This window comes from Berghia stephanieae, chromosome 3 (assembly GCF_034508935.2).
Source record: "Berghia stephanieae isolate SIO BIC M18660-M18661 chromosome 3, UCSD_Bste_1.3, whole genome shotgun sequence".
Lineage (NCBI taxonomy): Eukaryota > Metazoa > Mollusca > Gastropoda > Nudibranchia > Aeolidiidae > Berghia > Berghia stephanieae.
The window spans coordinates 24,873,247-24,899,731 of NC_088362.1; the positions used below are offsets into that span (position 1 = coordinate 24,873,247).

Genomic DNA, 26,485 nt, shown 5'->3' on the forward strand with positions numbered 1-26,485 from the left:
CTTCCTTCTCTAAACGGTGTTAGGTTGAGATGAATCATACCCTGAGAAATAATAAATAAAATGATAAGAAATACGAACTTTGGGTCTTTTCCAATGTAAGAACTTTGGGTGTTTTTCAATGGAAAAAAAATTATATTCTATTAATCCTTCATTTTTTAATTTTTTTTTTTTAAACCATGAACGATGATCACACTTCTTGTCAACATTGTAAACGCGTCTATTTATCTGTGTATCTATATATATATATATATTGTCCTCAACAGAATTAGACCGAAAATAGAAAATTATCTATCACATAGCCAAAGCGGGTTTCGCCAAGACCGAAGCACATCGGACGTTGTATGGACACATAAATGGTTGGCAGCAAAGGCACTCAAAGAAAACATATCCATAACAATAACCGGAATCGATATGTCCGCAGCCTTTGATACGATCGACAGAGGAAAACTTTTGGAGATATTAACAGAAATAGTAGACGAAGACGAGCTCCGAATAATCCGATTTCTCCTCAGCAACACAAAGATACAACCAAGGATATACGGGGCCACAAAACAGACGCAGTTCGAAAGTAACATCGGGACCCCCCAAGGAGATAGTCTGAGCCCGATTCTGTTCACAATATACTTAGAACACGCTCTGAAAGAAGTTCGAAAAGTCATTCCAAAACCAACGACTCATATTGAGAATGCAATCCCTAGAGAAATCGCCTATGCAGATGATGTCGATTTTATTGGATCAACACCAGCAAATATAGACATCATACAAAATACCCTCATGAAATATAACCTCCAAGTCAATGCCAATAAAACCGAATTTACAACAATATCGAGGAACAAAGAGGAATGGAAAAGAACAAAGAAAGTCGGCTCACTAATTGGAGACACCGAGGATGTACAAAGAAGAAAACAGCTATCAAACGCCGCACTCAGTAAACTCCCCAATGTATGGATTAGGGGTGACAAAATAAAGAGAAAAACCAAACTGAAACTGTACCATGCTCTTGTAAAACCGGTACTTCTGTATAACTGCGGCACTTGGGCGTTGACAAAATCCGAAGAAGAACATCTGGATGCCTTCCATCGCACACAGCTAAGAAGGGTACTGGACATCAAATACCCAAAAAGATCTCAAATGAATCACTCTATAAGATCACAAAAGAAAGACCAATCTCCCTTGACATTTTACAACAACGATGGCAACTTTTCGGTCACATACTACGCAGGGACAAAAACATACCAGCAAACCAAGCCATGTCGGGATACTTCCAAAAACACGGGAACCTTTTCAGAGGAAGACCGATCACAACACTCCCCGTGATCCTAAACAAAAACCTCACAACACTTGGACAAAGCATTAGTCTCATAACGGCAGGGGACCTTGAAAATCTGAGAACCCTAGCAGAGGACCGGCAATATTGGAGACACCTCACACAGGAAATACTGGAAACAGCCAAGGCGACCCGATCTTTCGGTCGAGACGCGAAAGGCATCTAAGTCAAGTCATATATATACCTGTCTATCTATCTATCTATCTATCTTTCTATCTATCAATCTATGTATCTGTCTATCTATCTTTCTATCTATCTATCTGTCTGTCTGTGTGTTTATCTATCTATCCATCCATCTATCTATCTATCTATCTATCTATCTATCTATCTATCTATCTATCTATCTATCTATCTATCTATCTGTCTGCCTGTCTGCCTACCTGTCTGTCTACCTACTAGCTGTCTATCTGTTTATATATCTATATATCTGTCTGTCTGTCTATCTATCTATCTGTCCGTCTGTCTGTCTATCTATATATCTGTCTATCTCGTCCCCTTCTCTCACTCTATGCTCTACCGACAATAAATTATAATGTTTTGCTTTTGGAATTTTACGTGTACCTACTTTACGTACCTTCACGTACACTCGTAAATAAATACATGTTGAAGTTATCCAATGATTAATGACTTTTTTCCCCCCCAACTGTTTGTGTCTGGTCACTATGACCAACTGCTTGTGTCTGTTCCTATGTGTTCTAAATACTCACTACACGTCGGTATATTCGACATTCAATGTGTCACGGTCACGTCGGTCCTTTTTAATCAGTTACCTGCCCGCACTTGTATTAAAAAATCTGGCCAGAAAATTCGTCCTTCAAATATCGATCGATATTAAAATGGCCCTCATCATGCCAAAAAAAAAAAATAATCTCAAACTGTTTTTTTCTTACCCTGTCATGTCAGGAGTGATTCGGTTGCTGGGTCTGTTAGATCTAACGGGGGAAAAAGATGACTGGAATCGATTAGCATCCTGTCAAAAGGGTAGCTACCAAGGAAGTTCGTGTCCACTTAAGGCTACCGAGACCGGATAAACTCTATCTCTATAGGCCTCATGAATTTGACGGACTTCTGTGGTCTTGTGGAAGACACTCGCTTTCGGATCGGAAGATCCTGGGTTCGAGCCTCGCTCGGCGCATAATTGAATCCTTGGAAAAGGCTCTTTACTCAATTCTCTCACTGCACTCATGTGTAAAATGAGTCCTGGCCGTTGACCCTCATCGTTGTCTTAGTCCGAAAAAAATGTAATATCGCCTAACAGGCATCCTGTTCCGTCCTACATGTTAAGTATTGCTGTTGGCCAGGGACCACTTGAAAAGAGATGTGAGCATGTTTAGTGGATATTGCTCTACATAAAAGCTCTTTTTTTTTGACGGACGACTGACTTAATCTATATCTATACCCACTTTTTTAATAACCCAAGGCAAAGCTATAAGACACTTTTACTAAACCAAAACCAAATAAAAATAAAGATACTTGGATTTCTTTGAATCCGATTTAGTAAAGGATCTCTCCTTAGACTACATCAAAAACTCCGAGAGAAGAACTGCCCTACGGAACTGAGCTCCCCAGGAATAAATGGGTAACACTGAACAGAGCACGGGCAAAACTCGGGAGAACACCTGGAAGCATGAAAAAAGTGGGTGCTGGCTGAGACCAGCTTGTGTACATATGGATGACCAGAGCAGACGATGGAGCACATCCTTAGAAAATGCCAGGACGAGCCCAGCTGCACTGTCCATGACCTAAGAGTCTGCTCCCTAGATACTGTGGAGGGAGTTCGGTGTTGGAGCGACAAGCTATGATGATGATGATGATAATGATGATGATGATCAAAAACCCAATCGTTTGAACCACTATATTAACTCGAGTGAAATCAGAAAATAGCGAGATCGGATCATCAAGGGCTGTCATGATGAGGCACTTGTAATTTGTGACCCTCAAAACGGTATTAAGTCGGGTTGGTTAAGATGTTGAAAATTGAATTTATAGCCAGAAATATCAGGCTTGTGTTGAGTTTGTATGTTTTATTGAGGAGAATGAATATCATATTATAGGGTGATAATTCATTTAATTCGGCTTTTAAGCATCTGGTTCGTTCCGACATAATACCGTTTTGAGACGATGAGTCACATTTAGTCAGTATTCTGCCGAACTCTGGAAATACCCATATTAAAACATTTGGCCAGAAAACTCGTCCTTCAAATATCGATCGATTTAAATGACCTTCATCTTGGCAAAATCTCTCAAACCTGGGACTTCGCGAAGTCACCTTGGTGGTGGTGGTGATATGGGTGTGGTGGTGGTGGTGGTAGTGATTGTGGTGTTAGTGGTGATAGTGATGGTTGTGGTCGTGGTTGTGGTGGTGGTGGTGGTGGTGGTGATGGTGGTGGTGGTTGTGGTGATAGTGATGGTGGTGGTTGTGGTTGTGGTTGTGGTGGTGGTGGTGATAGTGATGGTGGTCGTTGTGGTTGTAGTGGTGGTGGTGATGGTGGTGGTGGTTGTAGTGTTAGTGGTGATAGCAATGGTGGTTGTGGTGGTGATGATGGTGGCGGTTGTTGTGATGATGGTAATTGATTCATCACAATTCATTACTTTCTCCGCTCTATCGTTTACAAGAGGAGATAAATTTAGACTTTACCTCTACAAATATTATAATTCTAATGTTTGACAAACACCTTTTATGTTTCGTACCTTTCTCTTGTGGAATGACATTATATTCAAAAACAAAGAATGCATGTTCTATGAATAGTTTGAAAACTGGGATCGATGAGAGATATCAATCAATATGACCAGGAATTGTTTCTTACTTATTTACGTAATCATTCATTGGTGATATTATTGATAGATCGTTTTCTATTTTTCATATCAAAGGCATTTAAAGGATGCGATGACCTGTAGACATGTAATGTTGTTATGTTAGTTGTGGTCGGGATGGTGTTGTTGACGAGAACGATGATAATGATGATGATGATAATGATGATGATGATGATGATGATGATGATGATGATGATGATGATGATGATGATGGTAGTGGTGGCGGTGATGATGATGATGATGATGATGATGATGATGATGATGATGATGATGATGATGATGATGATGATGATGATGATGGTAGTGGTGGTGGTGATGATGATGATGATGATGATGATGATGATGATGATGATGATGATGATGATGATGATGATGATGATGATGTTGGTGATGATGGTGGTGGTGATGATGGTGATGGCAATGATGATGATGATGATGATGATGATGATGATGATGATGATGATGATGATGATGACGACAACGACGATTGTGATTGCGATGGTGATGACGACGACGACAACGACGACGGTGATGATTGAATTGATTCATTGATTAACTAATAAATTGAACGATTGATTAGTTTGATTGCACGCTAAATCGATTTAATCAAGAATCCCAAGGTACACTCACAACTCACAACCTCGATCCCCACCGCGTCCATAGCAACAATCAATTATGCATTAATCGTTGCAATGATTTAAAGTTCGATAATCGAAAAGAATGCCTTGTACTACAAAAGTGAGCTCATTGATTGCTTACCTTTTATGGTCCATAAATGTTAGGTGTGTTATGCAAAATCCGATTTGTACCAAGTACATACATGATCATAACACTAAACAAAGTATAATACGGAGACTAACATGAAAATATTAAGATAAGAAGCTCAGGGGCTCCTTCCTTTGTGGGTGTTCAATGTCAAGTCGGTAAACATGGCATTTGTGTATTGATGGTATGTGTTTTAATAAAATACACGCTATTTCTTATAATAATTATAATGTTTATAGAATTGCATGCCATGCTATCAAATCTTGCCATTTTACATAATATACAATTTGAGGAGATGACTCTGACAACCCGCTAAGCGGCATCCAGATAAAAAAAATAATATTAGTGCGGCTATGTGTTCTAGTGGTATGACACTCGCTTTCGGATCGGAAGGTCCTGGGTTCGAGCCTCGCTCAGCGCATAGTTGAATCCAGAAGAAGGTTCTTTACTCACATTTTCTCACCGTACTCAGGTGTAAAATGAGTACCTGGCCGTTAACAGCGTTGTCTCTGTCCGAAAAAAAAAATGTAATATCGCCTAACAGGCGTCATGTCCCGTCCTACATGTTGAATGTTGCTGTTGGCCAAGGACCCCTTGTAAAGCGCTTTGAGCACGTTTAGTGGATATTGCGCAATATAAAATCTCAATTTAATTTTAATTTAATTTAATTCTTCACTTCAGTCATACACATACACACACAAAGCTTGTATCGCTATTCTGAAAGAATTTAGTGAGAAGAAAACACATCTGTATAAAGAAAGCTGCGAGAACCCGTGCCAAATTTCAATTATATTACATATTAAACATGATAGATAGTTCGTATGCGCTTGGCGAAGAAGATCACAACATTGCCATCCGGAAATATAACGGATCAACACACAAAACTGTGTGTAACCTTGAACGTTTATTGTCTGGTTAATACAGTTTAGTGAGAATTACTCATAAACGCGGATGGCAAAATAAATAAATCAATAATAAAACAATATCAAAGGCTTGAGTGACGTCATCTTCGTTCTATCTATAAGCGAGAGGACGTTTACCAAGTCGGTGTAAGGAAAAGGAGTATTAAAAAACATCATTTTTCTACATTTTCTAACGCAGAGGGAAATGTGTGTTTGTGTGTGTATGTGTGTGTGTGTGCGCGCGCGCGCGAGTGTGTGTGCATGTGTGTGTGTGTGTCAGAAAGAGAGAGAGAGAGAGGGGGGGGAGGGGGTCGAGGGAGAGAGGGGACAGCGCAAAAGAGAGAGAGAGAGAGAGAGAGAGAGAGAGAGAGAGAGAGAGAGAGAGAGAGAGAGAGAGAGAGAGAGAGAGTATGTGTGGGTGTTTGTGTGTGTGTGTGATAGAAAAAGGTAGAGAGGTCGAGATAAAGATAAATAGATAGATAGATATGTGGTCTTGTGGTATGACGCTCTCTTTCGGATCGGGATGTGCTAGGTTCGAGCCTTGCTCGGTGCATAAACGAGTCCTTGGAAATGGCTCTTTACTCACATTCTCTCACCTTACTCGGGTATACAATGAGTACCTGTCTGTTAACAGCGTTGTCTCTGTCAGAAAAACTGTAATAGTGCCGAACAGGCTTTATGTCACGTCCTACATGTTCAGTGTTGCTGTTGGCCAGGGAATCCTTGTAAAGCACTTTGAGCGCGTTTAGTGGATATTGCGCTTTATAACTGCTCAACGTCGTTTTTATTTTAGATAGATAAAGGCAGATAGATACACACAAATACACACACAAACACACACAGATATACAGAGAGAGAGAGATAGAGAGTCGGTGGTGGGGGGGGGGGGGGAAGGTAGACACCGAGAGAGAGACAGAGAGAGACATATAGAGAGGGAGAGAGAGGGGAGAGAGAGAGAGAGAGAGAGAGAGAGAGAGAGAGAGAGAGAGAGAGAGAGAGAGAGAGAGAGAGAATTGAAAGTCTGAGTAACTAAGACCTAATCTATAATATGATTCGAAATGTTATCAAAACAAATATCACTTTGATCTACGAGCACATAATGCACATGAATACACTTTTATTCTGATTTCATAACTTTGAGACATTTTTTAAAGTTTAAAAACATGCACCAGTATCTATGTAACAACTTGCCTTGTTCCCAGCCTACTCACCCCCCCCCCCCCCCCCCCCCCCATGCTCCCCACCCCGCCATCGACTAGTCTAGTTAATCAATAGAACATCTAAATCTCTGTAAATAGTGAGTTAAAAACGAGAGCGTATAATTATAAGCTTATAAGAGAGAAACAAAACAAAAACTTATCTAACAGAGTTTTTATTATCTATCTTTTTTTTTTTTTTTTTCTAACAGAAAGAGTGGAGCCGGGAAGAATTAATTGTTTAGATAGGACATGTAAGTTAGTAAATTTTGTTAAAATGAAAGTAACTGACGATATTCTAACTCATGAAGTTCTCTAGTACCTATTCGTTCACACCGCTCGACCTCCATTGATTTTCAAACTACAACTGCTTCATATAACTGTGTTTGTATTATTTGCCGGCAATTCTGTGCTTGATGATAAAACATTAACTTTGGCTTTATGAAAGAATGTGTATCCCCAAACCTAATTTTTAAAGAAATTAAATAGATTAGAAAGATTATCATCACTTGATAGTATCAAGAGAGATTTAAAATTACGTCATTTTTGTGGGGGTTTTGTTGTTGTTGTTGTTGTTGTTTTGTTGCTGATGAGATTATTATTACTTGATGGTATCAAGAGGATTACGTCATCAAATTTTGTTGTGGATATGCTAGAATTGCGTAGTATAAATTATATTCGTAATGAAAGTCAAACGTCAAAAAGGACTGAGTATTACGAGCTATCTAGCAGATTTTCTTCGTATAATTAATTTGAGTCAAGTGGATGATAGAATTAGCCTGAAATAAAGAAGGTTTGCAAGTTACTCGTATATCAGTCTGCAAAAAATAGTTTTATAGTTTTTAGATTTGCCAGTAAATCTGTGCTCGATGATCTATATATAATTTTACATTTGCTTTTTGGAACAATGCAATGTTGATCCCCAACCCTACTTATTTTTATGTAATAAACAGTAATAGATAGATTATTATTATTAACCACGTTTCGGTAAGTAAATAACAAAGTGAAGTTTTGTTTGTTTTATAGATAGTATGCGCTTGGCTAAGAAGCTCATAACATTGCCATCCGGAAGTATACCGGACCAACACACAAAACGGTGTGTATCCATGAACGTTAATAGTCAGGTTAATACAGTTCAGTGAGAACAACTCACAAACGCGGATGGCAAAAAAAAACAATAACAAAGGCCTGTGTGACGTCATCTTCGAACTATCTAAAGGTAAGGCATAGGTGCTTGTAAATTAAGACTAAAAGGAATAAATTATTCGAAGTGCGGTATTTAACAACACAAAATTAAGCATGAAAAAAATCCAACACTATCGGAGTGGTAAGGATATGTTTGAAAACTGAAAACGAAAAAACAACTCGTTTTGAATAAGGTCAGAACATGACAGGTATGGTCAGAATGAAGGTGGAGTATACCTAGCTAGCCACATAGGCTTTTTATTCAATGGATTATTTTCGCTTCTGTGCCCTTCCGCATGTCCTACATACTCTGTCCGTTTTTCTTGCTTTCTTGCTTGAATAGGGCACTTAGGCTTAGGCAGAAGCCACTGTATTATGTAACAATGAATGTTGCAGTACCGGGCTCATATTCTTCTTCAGCTTGAATAACGACATTCGATAACAATCTTGCACACAAGCCTACACGTTACAAAATAGGTAAACTTGAGAGTCGAATATGTAGATAGCTGAAGTATTATTATAGAGATATAGGTGTATGCGTGTGTGATTTCGAAAAAGTACAGAAGTACGGCTAATTCCTGCTATTATTGTTTTTATTGCTTGTTCTTTCTTTCTTTCTTTAAAAAAAATATTTAGAGCTATTGAATTGATATCATTGTGTACTTTGTCTATGTTAAGTTCACGATGATTGATATAATATTCCCTTCTGTTCAAAACTTACGCGTGCATGGTTCATAGCTTCAAGCTACGTATTGACTTTGCTATTTTCTTTGACGTAATATCTCTCTCTCTCTCTCTCTCTCTCTCTCTCTCTCTCTCTCTCTCTCTCTCGATCGACACAAATGCACCCGTCGACTCACTACCCACTCGCTCTCTCGCTTGTCGTAGCGCTCACAATGTATGGTCAGCGCGGGTGTTGTTTTTGTTGAGAGCTATGAGCGAGCTGGCGGAGAAAAGTATTGATTATTGAGTTTTCCCCTTTTTTTGTTCTTCAGCACATAGGATGGGAGCAAGTCTTTTCAAACCGATCGGTATTCTCGTATAATGTATGCATTCTATCACGTATTTTTTTTTTGTAAACGTGAACTTTCAGAAATTTTAAACAAGGATTTTCATAAAATAAAGGTGTGTCGAACCAATATCGATCAACAAGTGGCGTTGCTGCATCAATACCCAATCAGAATGTGCGTCAAATAGCTGGATTGTTACTCACACTTGTAGATAATGGTAATGATCTGTTTGACCTAGACCCTGTATTGTGCTTTTCGAGAGTCGTCGGATAGGATAGACTAATATGGTTTACAAATCACATACAACCCATTTGAAGGAGTGTGAGTAGTAGAAGTAGAAGGGATAGCCTTATAAAATCAGTTGATCGAATGTTGTACGTGTTTCCACCGTTTTCTGAACCCCGTTGGATGTCATCCATCGAATAATAGTTAAAGGCTTTTCCTGAGACGATTTTGGTGGTCTTTCTTGTATGACAATGGAGAATTATTCATATGGTATTTAAATAAACGGACGTTCAATATTTATCCCCATATCCCGCATTTTTCTGAAGAGTTTTTTTTTTTTTTTAAATTCGTCAACACTGAACAGTAGATTGGGGTATATCGATGTGTACATTACTCGGTTATATAAATATAAGTGCAAGTCGGGCTAGAAATATTATTATGCTGATTATTATTATTATTATTATTATTATTATTATTATTATTATTATTATTATTATTATTATTATTATTTTGAAAAACAATTATCCACTGAAAATTACCGGATATTTTCCTCTTTTTCTCCAGTGACAAATCACCTTTGAGTAATCTAGTCAGATATATGTGGACGAGAGAGGGTCTTGGTTGTGATAGTAACGAGTCTCGTCCCTACAGTTCTGAAATAGTATATTGTCTGTGTATAATTATAATGCTCTTATTATTCTTTGACATTTTACTAATTTGATTAGTAATTTTTATACGAGTGAAATCTTTTTAGAGCCACTTGAGCGCTATTGGCTGTTATTCAAATATTAATTTATAATTTTACTATTTTTTTTTAATCTATCAATTATAATTATAACTTTTCTTTTCTTTTTTTTTCCTGACCCCTTCACAGTCCTTCCGCTGCTCTAACCAATTACACAAAACTCATAAGATACAGATGACCCTAATGGCACCCTTCTAGCAACACAGGCCCATTTATTCTTTAATGATTTTTAAAATTTATATTTTTAAACTTTTACTTTTAGACTGATCTTGCTTAGTGAAGGGTTTCTTAAGAATACATAATTATTCTGATAGGGCCTCCTAACATAAGAAATATTCCATCATAAATGAACATCACAAGTCAAGTAATCAAGAATTTTAAAAAATATTTTTTTAACTTCAACAGTGACTGAATATAATGACTATTATCCATGAATGGCACCAGTAACATCAAATTAAAGTAAATTAAATTGAGCTTTTATATAGCGCCATATCCACTAAACGTGTTCAAGGCACTATACAAAGGGCCCCTGACCAACAGCAACACTTAACGAGTAGAACGAGACATGATGCCTAATAGGTGATGTAACATTTTTTTTTTTTAACATTTTGTTTCGACAGAGACAATGGTGTTAACGGTCAGGTACTCATTTCACACCTGAGTACGGTGAGAGAATGTAAGTAAATAGCCTTTTCCAAGGACTCAACTATCCGCCAAGCAAGGCTCGAACCCAGGACTTTACGATCCGAAAGCGGGTGTCATACCACACAACCACATAGCCGCACATTGCATAAAGATAAAGTGATTGTAACATTGGTTAGTAATGCTCATGAACAATCACCAACTCCGTTATGTCTCTTCATTCCCCAAGGTTCAGAGATAAAGAGAAAGGTGTCTGATCTGATTGTTCCCCTCATTGAAATTAACACATTTGTCAGAGGATAAACTTGCCTGTCATCTTCTTACCACTTAATTATAAGGCGATAATACTAGACGTTTATCCTGATTACTATTTACCTTTGACTCATTGTTTGTAAAACCTTTTTTCTATAATTTGAGCAGCGCGCGATAATCTCATTCTGATTTTTTTTTTAATTTCTCCGTGTCAGTTATTTTACTTTTTGTTTTAATTTTTGTTGTACTTTGGCTTGAAAAATAGAGAAAAATTATAAAATAATAAAATTTTCTAATGATTTATTGAGCTTTTTAAAGAAAATTAATTTAGATTTTATTATAGGCAATATCCACTAAATGTGCTCATGCAAAAGGTCCCTGACCAACACTTAACAAGACTTTATGCCCGTTAGGCGATATTAAATTTATTTTCTGACAGCGAGACAATGCTGTAAATGGTCAGGTACTCATAATGATACATCAGCGGGGACCACTGTGAAATGTTTATAGACATCAGGATGTGGAGCATAAGTTGCAAGAAGCCCTACTTGTGCCCAACATGGCAGGTGTACAGTGAAACCTTGTTATACCGCCATGTTTTGGACCAAGGCAAAATTGGTGTTAAAGCAAGTTTGGTGGTACAGTCTACTCCGGATAATCGCAACACCTTCATCTTCATCATCATTGCCTTTTTCACCTTGGGTCAGGGTATAGGCCACAGACAAACAGTTTCCATCCTTCTCTTTTATCTCATTCCATGTCTTATCGCTTCTCTGTATCTCAGCTTCTTTAACTCTTCTCCATGTTCCTCGTGGCCTTCCCCTTGATCTTCTGACCTGAGGGTTCCAGTCCAATACTTTCTTTGTTATAGTGGAGTCGTTCTTTCTAAGGGTGTGTCCAATCCACCTCCACGCAACACCTTGGGATCAGCGAAAATGTTGTGATGTACCGAAGTTGAGTTTCTCGTCCACTATTGCAACATTTTACACATATTTGGTAAATTCAAACCAGTTGTTGTAAATATTGTTCTTAGTCTACCACAGAATGAGCAATTTGATTGAAACAAAAACCTTATGGCAGTCCTGTATAGATTTTGTCAAGCAAAAGCAGCTTTGATGCAAGTCGACATCTTATTCAGATTGGATTAACTTTCACTCTTTTGCTTTAAACCTTTGTAAGAGTCAAAGAGATTAGCCGGGATGAGAGACAATTAGCTCTCACCAAACTCGTTGGTCATAGTCAATCCCAAAACAAAGGACATCGCTCTGTCTCTCCTTACAACTGTCATTGACTATGTGTTGTCAAGACTATGCCCAGCCCCCTCGCCTTCTATTTAGTGGCCACAGATGACATCACAAACCCATACTGCAAAGCCCTGCCCTCCTTTTCTCTTATAGAGTGGTGACACACTAACTATTGTAGCATTACATCCCGCTCAATCCTGATTCTTCAACCTGTCATGATTTCACTCTTGATGAAATTGATATTTTGTTTGATTAATTTCTTGAATTTACCACTTTTTGAAGTTGAAAATTTGTTGTGATTAACCGAAGTTTGTTGCAATTAACCAGTGACTTTTATATAGAATTAATTCTGTATCTTGGGGAATGTTGCGATTAACAGAGTTGTGATTATCCAGAGTAGACTGTATAATGAATTTGGCCAATGTTGTAGGGGATTTAACCAGTATTTGGAATCACTGCCGGAACTCTAATTAGAAATCATACTTATAATAACTAGGTCTAAACAGCTATTATAACCAAAACAAACAACAACAAAAAACAACTTAACATATCATCAAAATGAAAAGAATCTAGCAGATTTTATTTTTTTTTCATTGTGATCAAAAACTTGGAAGACAATTTTGTTGAGTAGCATTGGCGATATAACAAATATTATTTCTATTATTTTAATATAAAGCGTTTTTGTCATTGGGTTGGCAGATGACATTATAACAAGGTTTTTGGCATTTTTATATAGATAAACTGTTGTTCCAGGCAAAAAGTTGACGGTCATTGAGTCTGGCGGTATAACGGGGGGTGGTTTGGGTGTACAACAAGAATGAAAACACACACATTCTGATAGAGAAGAATGAAGAATAAAATCTATTATCTTGAGACCTAGTATATATGCTACTTATTTGATTTATGCGTGGATGTATACCTGGCTATAAACAGAATTAGGTGTTATTGGAGTGCGAGAATGAAAAAGGCACTGAACATAAAACTTAAACAGTATGTAAACGAAATTTGGTTCCATTGCCTGGAAAAGCACACATTGGTTCAAATTAATTTATTTTTGGTTCATTTGTAACAGCATTTAATTTGATTTTTTAATTTTTTATCTATGATTAAAATATAGAAAGATCAGCAACAAGATGACACGTAGTGTGTTGAATTGGGTGAGTCTTGAGGATGGCGGAATGTCTGACTCGCTGATTATGTGACACATCATCCAAATCATTTACATTTAGAAGTGGTGACAGTGTGACCAAAGATGCCAGGGATTGTCGTCTTCCGCAGAAGATGGTCTGTTGGTTCTGATGATTTGGTTGTCCCCACCACATTCCTCATTGCTCTTCACTCTGCGTGGTAAGTGACTAGTAGTCCGTCTGAAAACGAAAGCCCATTGGGACAAGAGTTGTTCTTAATTTCAGTATGGTGATGATGAGGGGCTCAGAAAATACATTGTTTGATCTCAGGACCAATAAGAGTTACCCAGTTACCCAAGCAATGCTGTTTAGTCAGGGGCTGAGAAAATACATTGCTTTCTCCCTTTACCAATAAGAGTTACCCACTTACCGAGCAATGCTGGTTGATTAGGGGGCTCAGAAAATACATTGCTTGCTCCCATTACCAATAAGGATTATCAACTTACCCAAGCAATGCTGTTTGATTAGGGGCTCAGAAAATACATTGCTTGCTCCCATTACCAATAAGGATTATCAACTTACCCAAGCAATGCTGTTTGATTAGGGGCTCAGAAAATACATTGCTTGCTCCCAGGACCAATAAGAGTCCCCTTGCTTATGAGGCAAGTGCTCTGACGACTGAGCTATTGTAGATAGTAGTTGTCAGAGTTTATCCCGGCCTTTTTATAGCTTGAAACGGACAATAACAATTGCTTGATACCCTTTGGATAGGATGTTAGTCTATCGCGAAGTACTTTCCACCTGATATAACAGACCCAGCTCCCAATGCTGGATGTACAGGGGAGTCAGAAAAAATCTCGACTTCATCTGGGACCGATTTCAGTCCCTTTGTTTATGAAGTGAGTGCTCTACCAACTGAGCTATTGGGGCTCACAACTGAACTAATAGTACCTCCTTTTTACTCCTTAGGAAGTATTTATATGTTTGGTCTTCATTAACCAGTTTATTGACCATTTTAAGAAAATGATTGGCAAAGAGTTGAAATGATAAAGATATCAATGGTCGGCGGATCAAATCTCTGAAGTCTTGATTTTCACGATCGGCGGATCAAAACTCTGACGTCTACATACGAGCTTTGTGTACCCTGTTTTATTTACTTTTGAGCGGATCAGACCTGTAATGTCAGGTAGACTTCAGAGTATTGATCTGCTGATCGTGAAAATCGGGGCTTCAGAGGTTTGATCTGCTGACCATGAATATGCTTGATGTCAATTTTATTATCAAAATCACATTTGATTTGCTACGATTGTTTACGTATCTAGTCATTCATAAGCAGAGCTGCCAATTTGCACCCAAATTTTCCACTTTTTATTATCAAATGACGCTTTTATGCTTTTTTGTTCCACATTACAACTTTTTGTCATCATCAAGGTCGTGTGGGTGATTTAAGCAAATTTTTCTTCATCAGGAATCTCGTCTCACTGAAGATGGAAGAAAGCTGCATTTTAATCATCAACTTCCAGCTTTTCTTCTTTTCTTAAGCGTAAACCAGAAATGTTATTTGGCCAGAAGTAGCATTTACCAAATTCATAATGGAGAGGAATCTTCCAATAGTGATTGCAGATGATTGTGGTGTTACATGTTCATGAAATAATGCCTTTGTTTTGCATAATTACACCTTTTTTCATTCAAAATTACACCTTTTCTTCAGTTTGGGTTGGCATCTCTACATAAGGGAATGAAAAGATATATTATTCAAGTTTGCTTACAGAAAGTAAGAACAAGAAATGAAGTGCCTGCTCCACTTGCTTTGAGAAAATATGATGATTAAGTTTCGAAGCTGACCTTTTCTTTTATCTTCCTGACAGGATCATTGGTCTGGTGTTAGTTTTGAGTGTCGTAGATTTCGACACGACACAGGAATGTACCCTCAACCTCCATGGTCTGATTGTCGGACACATCACCATTCTTTCAGTCTTCCTCATCTTAGAAGGGGCCATTGCCTTCATCAGTAATAGAGGAAGTATTTTGACACCGGCCCCACGAGCCAGCATTGAGTATCTCCTGTATTGTAGGATTGGTAAGAAATGAAATGAAAGGCTGTTGTCAATTTTATTATTTGTTAATTCTCATCTCAAAGTAGTTTTATCAGGATGAATCTGATTCAAAAATATAATAAACAAAAATGAGTAAAACAGTTTCAAAAAAGAACAAAAAACAAACACAGAATATTTTGGGCTCAAAACCCTTCTTCAGCCAATGTTTACATTCCAAGATCTTTTTGTAGAAAGGGCTTGCTTATTTTTTCTCTGCCGTCTACCTGTTTTTTTGAAAGTATCTATTTATGTTTTAATTTTTGTTTTTGTTTTGGCTGAAGATTGTTTTTGAGCCTGAAATGTTCTGTGTTTGGTATTTAAAATTTTTTTATTGCTATTCCGTTTTTGATTATTACTTTTTACAGTCCACAGCTTCTAGCAGCTTAGTATCACTTTTTAATTATAAAATGACTGCAATTGTGAGGCTTGAGTTAATGTTATTTTTAGAAACATCTTTTGTCCTAATTATAGCATAAAAACTCACATTTGATATACTGTCTATAAATTCTACTTTAAGAATCCAAATTGCCAGATTGAACGGTCACATTAATTCATTATCTTTATTTATTAATTGTTAAATTTATATGACAATTAAGTATTTATGTGCACAAATTTTTAACTAGCTGCCAATCAATAGAATGATAGGATCCATTCGACGTGTACATTAATGCAGGTCTGACATCCAGACCCACTTATGGGCCTAGTTTAACATTGTTGTAATGAACAATATTTTGGGTCATTTTTTGCTATGCCCATTAGAACAATGAGCCCATAAGGAATTGGGTTATCAGACCTGCACATAAATGCATGTCAGATCCATTGAATTAGACATTGATCACGCCCTACTCAAATCCAGTTTGAAGTCCAATTTCAAGTTCATTTTAATTTTCTTTCTCGTATAGCTTGCTGTCCTTCCAACACTCCTCTTCCTCTTTATTCCTTTTCCTCCTTTAACTCTCTCAACCCTAACACCGACTATATCCGTAGTTTACTTGGGTTATTTTTACCCCATGCTCATTTATTACATTTTTCTGAGACAAATTATAGGCGTAGTATCAAAGCTAATATTTTTTGTTTTTACATGTTAATGACAGTTGAATAAAACTATCTTTGTACATACTCAGTTTTATTACATATTTTTCCAATTTTGAATTTTTGAATTTTGAAAATCTCTAGGATTGAATGTTAACTCTCTCCTCAGTTTGTTTTTATTCATTTAGTCTATCTCTTTACCGGTAAAGGGGGGACGAAGTGGCTGAGTGGATAAGGCATTGCACTGTGACCCGGAAGGATCCGGGTTCGAGCCCTGCTTCAGGCACTTTCGTTTTTTTTTCTTGAGCAAGATTATTAACCCCCAATTTGCTCACTTGGACAACATGGGTGATTCCTGTTGACATCAGACATCTTGTTTGATGAGTTATCTATATTCCTTCGTGGAATGCCTAGGCGACGATGTCTTATGATGTTGTGGCAGAAAAGGCATAATTAAATTTATTTAATTTTATCTGTAATGGTTTGTGTGGGTGGTGAGCTTGTATGTGTGTAAGTATTTTGAGCATGTATGTATGAGAGAGAGACCGTCTCAAATTAAACACATGAGAACAATAAAGCTGAGATCTACTTCTATTCTCTCTCTTAAACCTTTTGTTCTGATTTTATTTTATTTTGATCCAAGCTTGTGCTTAGCATTGGTAGATAGGTTTTATATTTATAATCTTTTTACACTTCCACTAGCTTCCTTTGCCAAGTCTGGTACAAATGGGAGCATCTATAGATGCTGTGTGCTTGGCTAAGAAACTCACAACATTGCCATCCGAAAATATAACGGACCAACGCACAAAATTATGTGTAACCTTGAACGTTTATAGTCTGGTTAATACAGTGTAGTGAGAATTATTCATGAAAATGGATGGCAAAAACAATAACAAAGACCTGAGTGACGCCAACTTCGTTCCAGCTATATTCAGCTTGTCGTCCATCGATCACATGATTTATTTGCTGTCCAACAATTGGATATTTCTTAATAAATGTAAACACACTGCTTGCTTTGTTTATGACAGTTGTAAACATAACCATGTGTCAAGCTGAACAAAATAACCTGTTGTGTTGAAAGATATTTCGAAACCTATGAACACTTTTCTCTGAGCAGATTTTGCAGTGTGACCAATGACCTCAAGCACATGGAAGGCTAATATAGATCACCCCCATTGAGAGTTAAAAGTGTCACAAGTAGAATTATTCCTTTAAAAAAGTAGAGGAAAATAAAATGAATGATATTGACATCACTCAGCTCTTTGTTATTGTTTTTTGGACTGCCAGAGAAATGATTACGTCTCGCCACAGCATCTGTATTTTGAGCTGGTTACAACTATTTTTGCAAGCAGAACTGTTGATGATTTTGCTCGATTAAACACATTCAATCAACAAGGTATTGTCACAAGAAAAATGCTTATTGTGGCTTTATGTTTAGTTAAAAATGTCACATGATTCACCGGTAGGATCTAATGTACCAACACACAAATCAATGTGTAACCTTAAACATTTATAGTCTGATTAATATAGTTTAGTGAGAATTACTCATAAAGATGCTGGCTAAAAACAATAACAAAGAGCTGAGTGATGTCAATTCCATTCCTTCTATAAAGTCATTAATGTTTTGATAATGATTGTTTTGCAGTGGTTGGGATAGCAGACCTGGTGTGGCTGATAATAGGAGCTGTTTGGTCTGGGAAAAACTACTCTGATTGCACACCTGATACCGCCAAGAAGGCCCTTCTGGGTAAGTTTATATAAGTCGTGGTATATAATCAGTGGCTATGTGGTCTTGTGGTATGACACTTGCTTTTGGATCGGAAGGTCCTGGATTTGAGCCTCGCTCAGTGCATAGTTGAGTCCTTGGAAAAGACTCTTTACTCACATTCCTCACCGTATTCAGGTGGAACATGAGTACCTGACCGTTTACAGCGTTGTCTCTGTCAGAAAAAATGTAGAGTCGTCTAACAGGCGTTATGTCACGTTCCTCATGTTACGTGTTGCTGTTGGTCAGGGACCCTTTGTAAAGCACTTTTAGCATGTTTAGTGGATATTGCACAACAAAAAAAGCTGAATCAGATAATCATGTAGCCTTTTGATGTTTAAAATCTGTTCAATATTTCAATCTTTAAGATAAAATTTATAATGATTTTGTGTTTTTCCTTTTCTTTGTTTGTTTGTTATCCTTTTTTTTAAAGGATTGATATCCTTGATTTGTAAGCATGAATCCAAAAGATTTATTTGTCACTCTTGGTAATGCATCTAGCTGAAAATGGCTTGAAAAGGAAGGTCTTTAGTTCAAACCTACAATCCTGGTAACAAGCGGTAAGCCATTGCAAAATACCATATGCACATTTCTTCCTGCCATAAGAGATGAACTGAGAATTTGGCAGTTAGAATAACTAAATAAAAAACATTGATACTTAAAGCATTTTGATTTAAAAGAAAAAAATAATACACATACGCGTGTCAGCATGTAGTTATGCTATTTTTTTACCAATAGATAAATTAAAAGTAATAGAAGCACTCCCCACATTATGTGTTTATATTATTAGGGTGAGGATTGACAGAGTGAATAAAGCATTACACTTCCACCCAGGTGACCCAGGTTTGAAACCTGCTTCTGCATCTTGTATTTTTTTTCTTGAGCAAGAAGCCTACCCACTATTGCTCACGTTGCAGTGCTGCACTGCGGCTGATGCCTGGGCTATCTCAGACTTGGATCAAGGTGGATCTTATAGAAAAATTTCCCCTGAATTTGAATAAAGAGAATTTTTATTTTTTTAAAATGTTCATTTCATAATTTGTTTCAGGTGTGATGGCTTGTAACTGGCTGATGATTTTGGCTTTCTTTATATCAGTATGGTGTTCTTTTGACACAGCTGGTAGGAAATGGGTAAAAATGAAACGCTATCAAGACACCCTAAAAGAGAGACGGAAAGATAAAAGGCGTGGCACAAATCGAAGGCAATCTGGCAGTCGTAGGAATTGGAGACAAAGGTATTAGAATACATTTGTGTTGATTTTGTGGTTTGGATTTAATTTTAGGACAATAGCATTTATGGTAGGATTGCAGTCCACTTAAAATGAACACCTCAGGATTGTGAAAATTTGTTGACATCAAGCGATGCCATTCCTAATGCGTAGTCCATCCGAGCCTTTGGACCAATGAAACAGGAGTTTATCCCAGTGTCTATAGCGTGAAACGGACAATAGCAATTGCTCGCTACTCTTTTGATAGGATGATAGTCTATTGCAAAATACTTTTAACCAGACCTAGCAGACCCAGCTACCCAATCACTGCTGGGTGGACAGGAGGGGTTAGTAAAAAAAAAACCTTGATTTCATCTGGGATCGATCCGGTGCCTTTTCATGTGACCCGAGTGCTCTACCAACAAAGCTGTGGGGACGCTTTTTGTTTGACTATTTCTCTTACCTATAGAAACCATTGACATTTGACCTTCTGCCTCCATTCAGTATTATATCAGGGTTAACTAGTCACAGAAAAGCAAATTGAAAATTGAAATAATGAGAAATATGAAATCTTGTGTTTTAACAGCCTTAAGATAACATTTATTCTCCTCAATAAAACATGTTGTCTTCAATTGTCATATGTGAGAAAGAGGCGGAAGATAGCTTGGGATTTTAAGAAGCATGATGGGAGAGAAGAAGGAAAAAGTTGGCTTTAAGAATTATGCTGGTTGACCCATTGTGTAGAAATGCCTATCGTCTTCTGCTCCTCAGTAACAGAAGAAGATTGATGATGATGATGTTGGTAAATTATAATAATCAAATTTCATGATTGATGATAATATTGATCAAACTCTGTTTCAGACTTGTTTCATTCATTATATTTACAGCAGTCATACTCTTGATTTGTTCAACTCCTCCCATCCACTTCCGTTTTTTTTTCAGAAAAGCATTCCGAGCTTATGAAGAGAGTTGGGATCGACGTTTTCAGATTCTATGTTGTTGTGTAGAGAGAAAAGGCCACAATAGGGTGAGTTAAATTTGTTCTTGTCTCCAAGCAGAAAACAGTTCGAGATTATTAAGTATCATTGACATTCAGAGAGAGGGAGAGGGGGGGGGGGGGGGGGGGAGGAGGAGAGTCTTCTCCACCAAAATATATCAGGATGCCCCAAAAAGCTATAGAGATTGTTAAAAAGACGGATATTCATTGCTTTCAGTTTCCTTGTCTATTGTCTGTACTTTGAGGAAAACAGCTTTAAAGTCTCTCAGCTCAATGAACAGAGCACATCCTTCCTTCGTCTTTAACCAGATGTAGAGATCAAAAATTGAGTGCTGCCCTTTTTATACAAAACACTGGTCAATTGCAGACTCTACCTATCCAATTATCGGGTGGATTGACATGTCAGAAATATATTCCGCCCTTATCAGAATTTTTGCACTGATTAATTGGTGCTAGAGGGAAAAGTAGCTGGCAGAAATGCACGGGGCAAACCAAGGAAGTCCTGGATAGGAAATGTGGAGGCAACAACTGGCAAAAAGATAATTGACTGCACTGTAATGGCCCTTGAGCGTGAAGAATGGCGTTCCATGACATTCAACCTGTGTAGGGAGACGGAACTCCGCAAACAAAAATTCAGACTTTTTAATTTATGAGTTGGGGTGTTTTATCTTGATTTATTCCTCCCCCCCTCCCCCCCACCCCACCCTTCTCCCTTGACTTTTGTAAACCCAACATTGATCATAATGAAAATTTTTGTCCCCAGAGTTCAATGAGTGAAATTGCTGCACTTTTTACTGATTTTTTCCGTGATCTGGATGTTGTACCCACTGATGTTGTCGCAGGATTAGTGTTGCTCCGTAAACATCAACAAAGACGAATGGAACTCATTATTTCTCAGGTGACCATAGGAACTGATATTCTGAAGATCCTTTTTCACTGTTTAACTCACTCAATCCTGGAGACTTTTGCTACTTTTCAAAATTGAAAAAAAAAAAGTATTAAAAATGAGCATGTACATAGATAGTTTTATTCAACTATCCTTAACATGCAAAAACTAAAAACATTAACTTTGATAGTATGCCTATAATTTGTCTCAGAAAAATATAATAAATAGGTATGGGGTAAAAGTAACTTGGGTAAACTACTGATATAGTCGGTGTTAGGGTTGAGTGAGTTAACAGGGCTTAATATGGAATATTCTGTCAGATTTTCATTTTTTAGGATATGTAAAAATGATGTCCTTTGGCGAGGCATTGTCAGATGTCGTCATCTAAGCATTCCATAAAAAAGTAGATAATCCATTGAACAAATGTCTGATATTGTCACATCGCCCAAAGATTCTCATGAATTGTATTGATGCTATGTATTTAGATAAAGTACTCACAACACCCAACAGCCAAATTAAACAAAACATACCAACACATAAAAATGTGTGTATCCTGTAGCGTTTATAGTCTTGATTCATATGATTTAGTGAAAGCTCATCACTAACAGGATTCTAAAAATAATAACAAAGAACTGAGTGACGTCAATTTCGTTCCTTCTATATAAATTCCATTGGATGTAGACGTGGTTTTTAAGAGACAAAAAAACCCTCTTTAATAAGTCATTTCAAATACATTTGTAAGTAACATTATCACTTGAATGATATGTAAAGTATATATTATTGTGTTAAATATTTTCCATGTATTTTATATAACAACTAGAAATAAATAATGGTTTTTGGATAAATCATGATTATGCTCATACGATAGCGTGTAAAATCCTTCATTAATATGTACTGTGTCAATACTTTTTTTGCTGATTTGATAGTATGTGAAACGCACCACTTGCAATATTACGTGGTATCGACAAACAATGCCTCATAACAGGAAGGTAGAAACTGGGATGATATTCAGCAACTTTCGTGCAACATGATGTAACCCCTAAAATTTTCCACAGGGATCTAGTGACGTATACCAATATCTATCTGGTGTCCCCATCACCCCAAGGACACAGTTCTTACAGCTGAGTCAGCCGGATGTCCTAGAGAGCTATCAAAAAACAGTCCATTTCATGCGATTTGCTCTGGCTGCATACGGCTGGCCTGTCTATATGATGATGTATCCAGCCACGTGGATGTGTCGAATCATGCCGTTGCTGAGGTAACTGTCCAACCCTGAGAATGTAATAATTTTTAAAAGACCAAAATACATCGTTTCAGGCTCAAAATCCTTCTTCAGCTAGTAACAAAAACAATGAAGACATAAATTCATTACTTTAAAAACCAGTTTGACGGCAGAGAAATTTTCAGCACGCAAAATATTTCCGTGTCGTCTTTCTGGGTTTTTGAAATAATTTATGTTTTTATTGTTTTTGGTGTTGGTTGAAGGAGGGTTTTGAGCCCGAAACATTCCGTGTTTGGTATTTTGTTCTTTTTATTTTTTTATTTTTAGGCTATTATATTCGTTTTTGTTTATTACTTTTTACAGTCCACAGCTTCTAGCAACTTAGGATTACTTAAACTCTGGAAAACCCAGCTATGCAGGAGATTCTTCTTCTTCTTCTTCTTCTTCTTCTTCTTCTTCTTCTTCTTCTTCTTCTTCTTCTTCTTCTTCTTCTTCTTCTTCTTCTTCTTCTTCTTCTTCTTCTTCTTCTTCTTCCTTCCTTCCCTTCCCCCCTTATTACTCCTCTGTCTTTCTTACTCATACTTGTCTTCCTCCTCTTCATACTCCTCTTTTTCCTCCCCTCCTTCTTGCCTGCTTCTCACTTACTGACTAGCTTAAAACAAAAATTTAAACATGATTGAAAACGTAAGACACATTTGATATTATTTCTTAATCACTTGCCACATAAACCCATTTTATTTTCAACTTCTCTCTTTCCCCGCAGATGTTGCTGTTGTCAAAAAAACACCAACTCGGAGTATATCGATGACAACTGCTGCCTGTGTAACTACAACACAGCCAAGAAAATAAGTGGCCTTACTGACCTGGACTTGGTGTACGCCACCTACCATGTTGATGTGAGTTTTCTAGTCATATCATAAATATTTGAAAAAGCATGTATGAAACAGTGACAGGCAAAGAAAAATACAAGACTCTGAGTGACAAGACCCTGTCTATCTGTCGTGATATAAAAATTTGAAGAACATGCATGAAACTGCATTGGAAGTAGTCCTTCAGAGCCATTGAGCTCATGGAGCCGGAGTTTATTCTGGTTTCTATAGCGTGAAACGGACTATAGAAATTTCTTGCTATCCTTTAGATTGGACACTAGTCTATCGCAAAGTACTTTCCTTCAAATCTAACAGACTCAGCTACCCATTCACTGCTGGGTGGACAAGGGGGTCAGAAAAAAATCTCGACTGCACCCGGGATCGTTCTTGGTCCCTACCTGTGCATGTGAAGCGAGTGCTCTACCAACTGCGCTATGGGGACCCCCAAACAGCGTTAGGCAAAGCTAATAAAGAAGATTAGAAGACCCCAAGTTTCTATAGTGATATAATTTGAATTTGAGAAAAAAAGTTGTGTGTGTAAGGCAATGTTAGAAAAAGCAAACAAAGAAAAGTACAAGACCCTCAGTGACCCTGAATAATTTTGGTACAAATATTTGACGTTATGGAAGAAATGTTCTGCATCTGTGCGGCTATGGGGTCTACTGGTATGACACTCACTTTCGGATTGGAAGGTCCTGGGTTCGAGCCTCGCTCTGCATATAGTATGATCCTTGAAAAAGACTCTTTACTCACATTCTGTCACCGTACTCAGGTGTAAAGAAGTACCTGCCCGTTAACAGTGTTGTGACTGTCCGAAAAAAATTGTAATATTGTCATGTCTCGTTCTACATATTAAGTGTTGCTGTTGGCTAAGGACCCTTTGTAAAGCCCTTTGAGCATGTTTAGTGGATATTGCGCTATATAAAAAGCTCAAGTTTATCTGTTTCATACTATTAATGGTGTCATTTTACACTTTTGTATTTGTATATCTATAAATTAGTGCCTATTTTTAAGTACCCCAGGATATTTTCTTTTACAAAGGTTTAGCGTCAATAAAATGTTCTGAACAAGTATGTATGAAGCAGTGCCAGAAAAAGCAAGAAAGAAAGAAAAATTCAAGAAAAACTCCATTTTTTAAAAGATCAGTCGACTGGGGATCGAACCTGACCTCCTGATTACCATTAATCAATCCCCAGTCAACGTCAACTGATTTTTTGGGATGGTTTTTTTCTTGTATTTTTCTTTCTTGCTTTGTCTGGCACCTTTCATTAGTGCCGTACAGGTCTTGGTTCTCGATAACCAGAACACCAGGAACACAATCCAACCAGGAACAGTTGCCAGGAACCTACAACCGGAACATGTTCCTGGTCCATGTACCAGTTCCTGTGTCAAGTGTCAACAAGAAGATGTGATTTGGTTAGGAGAAGGACGAAGGGTGTAGTGAAACTTTGTTATCTGTCAACACTTGCACTATAATAACAATATGAATGATAATAATAATACGTGTTATCTATTATTGTTTTACTAGTCTGATGATGAAGGGGGAGATGAGGAGGTGGGATGGGCGACGTTGTTATTGTTATGCTGTCAGATGACGAAAGGGCTGGGTGAGGGAGCGGGGAGATGAGAAGAGAGAGAGAGAGCATTCCAGCCCACGTCCCTCCCTCCCAAGTCCCTCTCTGTTTGAACCACCAGCAGACCGAAGGGCTAGAGCTCAGGTGGTCGCTGGTTCGGATAAGTAAGTAGAACCACCAGCAGACACAAATACGCACCCCGTAGTACTCGGGATGTGACAGCTACGAAACTCTCCAACAGTCTTGGGTGATACGGTAGGTACAATCACAGATCGCTCCAATTTGGACCAGTAACATATTCCGGAACAGATACAAGGCCATCCAGAACAAAATCGGAACTGGTAGATGAACATCTTCCACTACCTAATTTCATGAATACTTGTTCAGATCTTTATCTTACTCCGGTGCCTGCTCCCTCATTTCTCAATTTGATATTTTCAACAATAAAATTGCTCTTGCTTTTCTATCTTTTAATTCTTTTGTCATTTTGATATTTTATTATATTTTTAGATTGGTGAAACTCCATTTTTTGTTGCTCTTGATCATAGCACGAAAAACGTTGTGGTGGCCATCAGAGGTACTCTTTCTCTCCAGGTAAGTTTTTCTTTTTTGTGCTTGTTGCAGTTTGAATCAATGGTAAACCTAAATGAATGCAGTCTAATAATTATGCTAAGAGTAGCCATTTTCTTTTAAACATTTTTTTGAGGGGGGAGGGGGGGGGGACAACAATAACAACAAAATTTTGTCATGAATTATGGAAAACTGGTAGTCAAGTTTATAAATGTCTTGTCGGTGATTTATCCTATAATGAGTAACGGGCCACAGTCAACTGTGGTTTAAATGCTATTTAACCTGAACAGGAGCTGTATGCCTAAGGATTTGACAAGATATTGGATTTGCCATAAAAAATGTAGTTCTCATAATTGATCGCAGAGTTAATAAGTGTCATTTCATTCAAAGATCTTTCAGATTTTTGTTTGTAAATTGCAAGATTTCAATTGATTTTAAAAGTTTATAAGTTTTGTTCCAGTAAAGGTTGTTTTTTATCTTTTGGGTTTTTTTATAGTATATAATATATATATATATATATATATATATATATATATATATATATATATATATATATATATATAAATAGACATAGAGCTTATTTTAATTTAACCTATGAGTTCATTTTCATTGAGACTACTATTTTCTGACGAAACAGATATTCCATGTGTATCAAAATTGGTTGATTTAGATAGTTTTTTTGACTAAATATATGACTAGCATGACACTGTGCCACTAGCCTACAATATTAAGCAGGCATAAGGCACTTTCTCCCTAGAGCTTCAGAGAAAGACAATCTGAATTCCTCGCCCATGCATTTAGAAAAGACATTATAGAGAAATATGTGCCTATG

General features: G+C 37.4%; 1 protein-coding gene across 1 annotated transcript in view; it reads left to right on the plus strand.

The window, feature by feature from the left end:
- Nucleotides 1–9,168: 9,168 nt before the first annotated feature.
- The window catches only part of LOC144967415 (diacylglycerol lipase-alpha-like), a 28,365-nt gene continuing 11,048 nt past the window's right edge, over nucleotides 9,169–26,485 (plus strand). Inside the window, exons 1-10 of the mRNA XM_078904584.1 lie at nucleotides 9,169–9,416; nucleotides 13,425–13,654; nucleotides 15,303–15,514; nucleotides 18,208–18,309; nucleotides 19,376–19,562; nucleotides 20,478–20,562; nucleotides 21,296–21,430; nucleotides 22,474–22,676; nucleotides 23,404–23,536; nucleotides 25,594–25,677. Of these exons, the coding sequence (XP_078760710.1) occupies nucleotides 13,560–13,654; nucleotides 15,303–15,514; nucleotides 18,208–18,309; nucleotides 19,376–19,562; nucleotides 20,478–20,562; nucleotides 21,296–21,430; nucleotides 22,474–22,676; nucleotides 23,404–23,536; nucleotides 25,594–25,677 (1,236 nt within the window). The 5' untranslated portion in view covers nucleotides 9,169–9,416; nucleotides 13,425–13,559. The remainder of the gene's footprint in view (nucleotides 9,417–13,424; nucleotides 13,655–15,302; nucleotides 15,515–18,207; nucleotides 18,310–19,375; nucleotides 19,563–20,477; nucleotides 20,563–21,295; nucleotides 21,431–22,473; nucleotides 22,677–23,403; nucleotides 23,537–25,593; nucleotides 25,678–26,485) is intronic.